This window comes from Cantharellus anzutake (assembly GCF_015039405.1).
Source record: "Cantharellus anzutake strain C23 chromosome Unknown EI90scaffold_4, whole genome shotgun sequence".
NCBI classification, from domain to species: Eukaryota; Fungi; Basidiomycota; class Agaricomycetes; order Cantharellales; family Hydnaceae; genus Cantharellus; species Cantharellus anzutake.
The window spans coordinates 2051227-2059585 of record NW_024066954.1 but is presented as its reverse complement, the minus strand read 5'-3'; the positions used below and the strand labels follow the sequence as shown (position 1 = coordinate 2059585).

At 49.3% G+C, this 8359-nt stretch overlaps 2 protein-coding genes across 2 annotated transcripts; both read left to right on the top strand.

The window, feature by feature from the left end:
- Positions 1 to 1224: 1224 nt before the first annotated feature.
- EI90DRAFT_3116788 (uncharacterized protein) lies at positions 1225 to 3396 on the top strand (the record flags this gene model as incomplete). The annotated part of the gene is made up of 7 exons (XM_039062923.1): positions 1225 to 1569; positions 1620 to 1685; positions 1787 to 1919; positions 1976 to 2414; positions 2488 to 2647; positions 2685 to 2834; positions 2941 to 3396. The coding sequence occupies 7 exons, from the start codon at positions 1225 to 1227 to the stop codon at positions 3394 to 3396; spliced, it is 1749 nt and encodes a 582-aa protein (XP_038922602.1).
- A 2363-nt stretch (positions 3397 to 5759) lies between these two features.
- EI90DRAFT_3012177 (uncharacterized protein) lies at positions 5760 to 7022 on the top strand (the record flags this gene model as incomplete). Its single annotated transcript, XM_039056548.1, has 6 exons — positions 5760 to 5826; positions 5885 to 6061; positions 6245 to 6480; positions 6681 to 6704; positions 6725 to 6826; positions 6978 to 7022. The coding sequence occupies 6 exons, from the start codon at positions 5760 to 5762 to the stop codon at positions 7020 to 7022; spliced, it is 651 nt and encodes a 216-aa protein (XP_038922601.1).
- Positions 7023 to 8359: the final 1337 nt, after the last annotated feature.

The window sequence follows — 8359 nt, the reverse complement described above, 5'->3', positions numbered from 1 at the left end:
CTGCATCAGTCCCAAGAGGTGTACACTGAGCACCCGGCACGCACGCACGACTGGATTCTTGACTCACTAAGACAATTGCAGGGAAAATATCCTCACGCTTCCACCTTTGAGTTCTCCCGAGATGCAAAGAAGCTTAAGCTTGGGTTGAGTGGCTCCACCTTTTTGGAAGGATTTTGAACAGTGTCCTTCGCACTTCATCAGTCAAGACTTGTTGCATGGCTGCTACAAATTCTTTTGGGATCATGTTGTCTCATGGCTTACGTCAACATTAGGTGTTGCGGAGTTGGACCGACGTCTAATTGCCCAACCTCCAGAGAATCATGCACCACATTTTCCCAATGGACTCTCATGTATAACTCAGGCGTTGGGACGAGAGTTTAAGGCTTTTCAAAGCATTGCTGTTGTTGTTATTGCAGGGCATGATGCAGTCACACCAGCAATTTTGAAAGCGGTCTGTTCATTGCTGGATTACATCTTTGTTGTGCAGTCTCCTGTCATATCTGAGACTGACCTGCTATTCATGAAGAAGAGCCTAGAGCGTTTCCATCGGTACAAGAGTGCCTTCATTCAAAATGGTTCTCGAGAACAGGGGCATATGAATATCCCTAAATTACACACCCTTCCACATTTTATGGATGATACACGTCGCAAAGGCACTTCTCAACGGAAACTCCAGAGACTAAGCATATTAAAATGTGCAAGGAACCGTATTTGTTATAGGAATGGACCTAGAATCTTATGGTCCATGACTGAACATTCAAACCTTTCACCTTTATTTCATTGTCAAGCCCCATGCCAAGCTTTCCCACTGGGTTTTGGTGCTGGCTGGGGGATTTGTTGATTTCCAAGGGACTTCCCTTGGCCATTACAACCTTTGTATTAGATAGATACAAGTCATATGACATGTATGGCAAATGCCGAGATGTTTTCTCATTATCGAATACATAACCCACAAACCTTGTACCGCAATTGTAACATCCTCACCATTGTGCCACCACTGTAAACTCAACCTGTAACCTTGGAACCATGTCCACCTCCCTATTCATCCTCTCCATGACAAAACCGCAGCGAGGAGGGCATTCCCACGCCCAACCTCCTGCTGCCCGCTCCCACCAGTCCACCGGGTGGTTGAGCGGTCACTCCCATCCAACCAGAAGTTCCCTATCAGGAACTGTAGCCTATCCCACCTCCTTAGGAGAGGGATATAGTCCAGGCAGCTCCAGAATGTCTGGCCATGCACCTGCGGGTCCCACTTCCCACAGTCACTCACTACCGTGCACTGGTCCACCAGCCCGCTTTCCCCAACAACTCCCGCTACCGGTACGCTCCCATGAGCGCCAAGTCACCGATAGCCACCAACTGGGTGACTCCCTTTGGGAGTCCCAGTATCCCACGCTACCGGTACGCTCCATTGAGTGCCAAGTCACCGCTAGCCAACTGCTCCCAGCACACCCGCTACCGGCACGCTCCCAGGAGCGCCAAGTTACCGTTGGCCAACCCACAGGTTACACTGCCAGACACTCATCCCATTCCGCTCTCCCTCCGATGGCTACGCAGCCACCTCCATTAGTGAGCCGAACGGCTCAGGTTGGGTTCCCCGGAACCCATTCCTGTAACAGTATTGCATGTCTAACAAGCATGACTATGGGCAACAAATAGTCAACTTTCTCGAGGTTCAAGAGAAGGTGGCTCTCTGAACGCTATATACAGAATGGAAATTATCCCAGAAGCCAGGAGTATGGACATCTCCTCGCTAAGATATTGATCTTGACTTATAATATTCTAGGTCACACAGGAGTTGGAGCAATTGCTGCCATGCACAGAAGGAGATGGCGAGGAGAGTGGTGATCCAGTGTCAGGGTTGGCTCCAGAACCCTGTGAGGGAACATCCCTTGCTGAGCGTTTTCCACTTTCACGTGGTACACCCATACATGACTATATCATATTGCCGTTCATTACTGACTTAAGTCTGTAGCCATTCTAGCCGACAGTGGGGTTAAGGTTGCGTTAGAGCCACATTCTAAGTGTATTCCAATTTCCAAGGCCTCAGAATTGTGCGGGGTGCCTGACTTTGTTTCTGCTATACGTCGGATGTTGGATAGTGGAGCTGATGGATCTCAGAACGGGCCCCAATGGATATACAATGACTTGTCCGTTCCGGAGTCGTATGGGTTCATTGATATTTGGTATTCATTTCGACAGATAGTCCCACCTTATGACGAGTTTGCAGAGGGTTCTGTGCCTGAGACACCGGCAGCGATCCGTCCATTCCCAGAATCGGGAATGCTGACCCCCGGAATATCTGTAAATGCACCCTCCCTCTCGTACTTGGAGCTGGTGAAGGTTAAGTTCAGTGACCAACTGGATGTCTATAATCAGTTTCTCGATATCATGAAGGATTTTAAAAGTCAGTTGTGAGATTTGTTTTCAGGATTGATTCTATGATGTGGGTTTACTTAGAACGTCTATATAGGATTGACACTCCAGAGCCTCAACCCTTTTTACCGGCCACCCATCTCTGATTCAAGGCTTCAATGCATTTCTCCCCACTGGTTACCCCATTGAATGTCCCCAGGATGGGCAAGACACCAACGTCATTGTTACTACACCTACTGGTACCACCATGACCACTGCTGGTTCTGAACCAGTGCCGAAAATATGCTGACATTCTCTGCAAATCCCAGGAAGCCAAGTTGGAATGCTCGGACCCATCCACGTCATCTGCAAGGTTCATGCACTTTCAAAGACTTGTTATTGTGCATGGTGCTGGGAAAACTGTCCAGGACATGCAGAAGAACGCAACTTGTCTATTGCTTATGTTATCCGTATGCTTTGTAAGTTATGTCCTACAGATGCATACTAAAGCTCTCACAATTCATCTCTTCACAGCAACATATCTCTGACCAATGTGAAATACTTTACCGAAATCCGTAATCTCAGCTATCAGCTTCATCCCAGACTATGAACTTGACCCCAGATTCTGATGCAGAGCCTAGGCTCACCATTGCCACTTTTTCTCTGGGGATTGAAATTGAAGTTGAGACAATCTATCGGAGAATGTATGTTGGTGACATCTCTGTCGATCAGGCCATTGGCATGCTGCATGAGTCAAAAACTCCAATCCAAAGGAATGGATGTACGCTTCACTCGCTATTTGACAGGTATAAGTTCTTCCAATCATCTTCTCCAGCCTGGGGGCTCGTAATGATGGGGTATCTCTTCGGGTCGATTAGTCCCATTGATTTCATCCTTCTCATTGAGATGTCTGAAGCTCACCCGACTCCAATCTCTCCACGTTTGGCATCAAAGCCCTTATTCCCTTCGAGTCCAGGTTACCTATCCCTCTTTGCAATACACTTCTCCGGATACCTCACTTTCAATTGGCTCGCCCAGTGATAGCTAGAAGACTCTTACTATCGCCGAAACTGGGTCTGGGAAAGGGAGCAATAATACTGGCGAAAATGACATTCATCTCCCCGAAATGGAGCCTGCCCCTCTTGCTTTCACAGCTGTTCAAGCAGACGATGTGTCAGAAGATCCTCTTCATCATTAACAACATTGCTGCAAACAATTTCGACATTAAGCTTGATGAGAAAAAGCGTTTCAGCACCAAGCACTCCCACTGGTTTGAAAACTATCTGGTGAATCGTCGTGCAGACCATGACATTTATCTCCATTTTTTAGAGGGTATTAATGTCCTAAACGAGACCTATTTCAAGGTATCTCTACTGTTGAACACAGCAAACCGTCTCAAGCCAGCAACAAATGCTCAGCACTGTGGTGTACTCAATGTCATCAGGGGCTGCCAGTTTGTGGCACTCTTCCACTCTGTCTATCCTTGAGTCTCGCTCCATGACTCGGAGGACTGCACCTCCTGGCCACGATAAAGATACAAAGGATGGAAAATGTCGGAAACGTGGTGCGCTGTCTAACATATTCTGAGTGCTTCAAGTTCTCCCTCCACTGGGAACATGAAGGCATCCACTTGCAAATCCAGCCCGACCAGATCTGTTGAGTCCTATGGAGAGCCAATCGCCGTTGATTTCGAGTTCGCACCGTTGATCTGTTCTCCACATCCCGTGGTTCCGAGTCTTTCTTGCTTCCTTCGACCGAGGCATCCAAACAGATGATCAAGAAGGACGCAATTCTTTATGTCCCAGGTCATACCCCGGAGAGAAGACCACAGCCCATCAATATGTTGGTGGCTGCAACTGAGGAGTTATATCAACTGAGTGCAACTTCGGAGGCAAGCCCTGCAAAGCATTGGTCCCCCAACTCAAAAAACTTGATGCCGGACCTGTGCCCGCTTTCGCTCTTCATACCATTGAGCGCGCTTGTCAGCTTTGCTACCCTGATGTTCCATCTTCAGTCAAACCGGACCGCATGTTTGACATTGATGTCATGACCGACAAATCCCGGGGCTCTGTCAGCAGCGAACCAACGCCGATAGGTGAATCTGCCAACCCAAAACCCATCCTAACCAGCCCCCAACCCGATGTCTGGCCCCCTGCCTTATTGCGTGAGACTTGGCCAACAATCAGAACCTAGACCCTGCCGGCATTCCGACCTTACCTCCAGTTCCCGAGCCCTTGGCGCTCCCGGCATTCAGTCCCTCCAGCTCCTATGCCAGCCTTGTCTCCATCTGAACCACACTCATTGCTTCCCGCTATGTGGTCGCAGCCATGCCCCGCTTCCATGCATTCCGCACCCTCTGCCCACTCCGTGCCCTCTGCCCATCTCTGCACCCTCTGCCCACTTCTGGTTGCCCTTGACACCTCTGGTCAGGTCAACACTCCCACTCCCCTCTGTACCTCTGTTGGCCTTCATGCTGTCCTTGTGTGACAGTGCTGACAGATCAACCTCTGTTCGCGGACTTGTGTTGGCACCGCGTGCTGACCTCCGCTTTTGTCCTCTGGTCATTTTTGTCACTCGGCAACATAACATTCATTCCTTGCCGAGTGCCTATTATGTTCACCCCAATATTGGCATTTGATCCGTGTGCTATTGCACTTTCCTATTCATTCATTTAATCTGTCAATATTGGTACTTGATCCGCTTTGACTTTATTCATTCCTTGCCTCCCATTTCCCAGGTTCTTGTCCTTGGTTTAGTTTGACAAGTCCCCGCTCATTTCCGCTTATTTCCGCACCGGACCGACCGGTCCCTCTTTTGATTTCTCTTATCTACTTATACCTTGTAAATACTTTCAGGGACCTCAGTCTGAAATCAACTAGAGTACCCCCCTGTCTGTTCTGAGTCCCTCCTTCTGCAAAGGGGGCTTCCCCCCCTCTGAGTCCGTGCTCGCAGAGTCCGTGCTCCTCCTACAGGTCCGCTCCACCCGCAAGTCTTGTTTGAAGTCTGCTGTAAGTGTCAGTCTGTAAATACGGGATCTCCCCCAAACGTCAAGCTCAGGGCACAGCGCTCCACCTGAGTCGCTGAGGCCGTGATCCCACTCTGCTAACCTTGAACAGCGCTTCTGGACGTGCCGCACATTTCCGCCCACATATCCACATGTGCATGCTCCAACAGACCTCTGCCACAATCTCCGACCCCAACTCAGACAGAAACCCAATCCGTCTTCAGTCCGTCTTCTGACAGTCTGCCCGACTCTGACAATAATCTCCAGATTCTGACAATTGACAGGTCTTTTACTGGAAGTTGGTCTGAGCTTTGGCCCACTGTATCTGTGCAAGGGTCCTTGTGAATCATCAATTGAACAAGAGCCAAGCATCAGTTCACTACGCCCATATGACTGCATGATGTCTCGAAATGAGATCACTGTCAGGGGTTCCTCACGCATTCATCAACCACGGGGCAAGTCCACAGGTAATACATCATCTTTGGACGGTCTCGATAGTCCACTGAAGAACGTCACAATCCATAGGAAAGGACGACCTGTTCCTCAGTGAGCTCGGGAACAATCATCAGCTGAGTCGCTGTACCGACGAAGCCAATAACACTGAGCAAACACAAGAACCGTCTCCATCTTCTGAGGATGAGATACCTACTGACCCAGATTTGGACATACTACCTGACAGCCATCATCTCAAGCAGTGGTTCTGTACGGTCGTTAGACGACATGCTTTCTATCCCTTGCCCACCTGAGTCTCCTGTGTCCGATCACTTGTCCCTACCAGTTACAACTTTGGGCTCGAATTCCACTCCTGGTTCATTGTGCCAGGCCCTCATTTTTCCCTTGTGATTACTGCGCTGTCGGGGGTTGGTCATGAACCAACATATTCAGATGAAGAAGGTGACCATATGCGTGAGGACGACACTGGCAAGAAAAGCTTCGACTTCGCAGGGGAACTTAATCGTCTGAACCAGGGTGGTGTGCAGCTTAGCTTTGTAGAACGGTTGGAAGAGGTTTTCAAGATGCCGCAAGTTTCCCTTTCCGATTCTGGCTCCGCATTCAAGTCGTGTGCAACTTCCCCTGTCTCGCTGAACTGGGAGCTCCCTGCAGAACACCAGTCCCACCCTGTGAGTCCTTGTTTAGATCCGGGCTTAATGATATATAGTACATTGTTTTTGATGCGGAATCGAACTGGGGAGCTGAATCCAGGCTTCCAATTTGATAAGCTAGAGCTCCGTTAAACATTGCTGCTGCTCCGATGGAGGTATTTCGCTCAATTATTTACCAAACATCTCAACAGTAATACATGCCACTCAAACATGTTCAGGCAGCATCCCCCTTAAAGAAGTTTGTGTGTTGTGCCCTATCCAGCCACCCTACATCCCTTCGTCCACCGCATTGACTGCTATGCAACCCACTCCACCTGCCTGTTTTACGGGCTTCTTCGACATGGAGATTCGTGAAGCCATGGAGGTATGGTGATCCGGCTACATCGTCAGCGCCAAAGTCCCCTACCAGCATCATCCCCATGTCGAAGAAGTCGTTCCACTGGGAAGGTGGCGAGAAGCCACTCCTGCCTGGAATTATTCTCCTGTGTGTGAACTGACGATTTTTACGAGGACAGGGGAAATCCTTGGGTATCCTCGTACTTGGGCTTGATACTACATGAACGTGTATGCACCATCCAAAAGTAACTTGCTGCTGTTGAACCTTCTGCTTTGCGCCCTTCCCCATTGTGTATTCGATCGTTTTCACCACCGGAAACAATGGAATTGTCCAATTCTCCCACTTGAAACCGGTTCAGCTTAATCAATCACTTCTCGCATCCATGTCCATGTCGATATTGATTGTAATGATGACTCTACCACCCACCGCTAGTTCCACTGCAGGTGCCAGTCTTCATGGATGCTGAGTAACTCTCATCTTTCATCATGTTCGGCACTAAACCACTTCTCCCTTTTTTCGTTAAAGGTCGGTCTTCCCTACAATTGCGATTTCACATTCACTGCATGCATCTCTCAGCCAAAACCAGTATTACACTCAGCCTGCTGCGCTAACTCGATAATGACTCACACCCGATGAAGGCACTGGGGTTCGATCATGTCCTTGAATCGACCAAATTAGCAGCCTCGATCGTTCGATATCCATACATTTAAAACGTCGACTTTACAGCGACAGGTGCCAGTTCTTGTCGCTTTGCTGAGTAACTCTAATCTCTCATCACGTTCCGTGCTAACCCCCATCTCCCTTTTTTCGTTAAAGGTCTATCTTCCCTACAATCGCGATGTCACATTCGCTGCATGCGTCCCTCAGGATCTGGTATTACGCTCAGCCTGCCTCAACAACTGCCTCACCAGGCACAAGGTGGGGTTGTTCAATCATCTCGCTTGAATTGAGCGAGTCAGTGACCTCGATTGTTTGACATCCATATATTTATCAGGTCACACTGCAGATGGGGCGTTCGGTCCCTGCAGCTCATTTCAAAAGGCGCCATTCTTCACTGGGTGCGGGTGCTATTACTATGTGAATCCTTTTCGACGAGACATATTATTGATCAGCAAGATCGTGTAAAACACATTTATCCCATACCCATCCTGCCACTTCATCGAACCACCTTTCCCCGCAGCAAAGATTTGTTTCAGGATAATGACCCTGGGGGACTTTATGTGTTCGATCTTTTGCACCAACATGTCAGGGACGCATCCGGGGTTGAGGGGGCCCAGGTGTAACACCCGGCACTGAGGCTGTCACAGGGTGTGGAGCGGGTGTGCGTAGTGATGGGCCTGATCTGGGACAAGGATCCCTGGCTACTCAGACTGAAGTGGGAATTGTGAGAAGAAGGTTACTTCTTCGGTTCCCACCCCAGGTACCTTTATGTACATGCAGCTTGGGTCACATGAGGTTTGCCACGTCACCCTGCATACAGCCACAGTCATCCAGGTGTCCCTGTGGGGGATCCTGAGGGTGTGTGCTGCATGTGCGCGTGCTGGGTTGCACCGTGAGGCC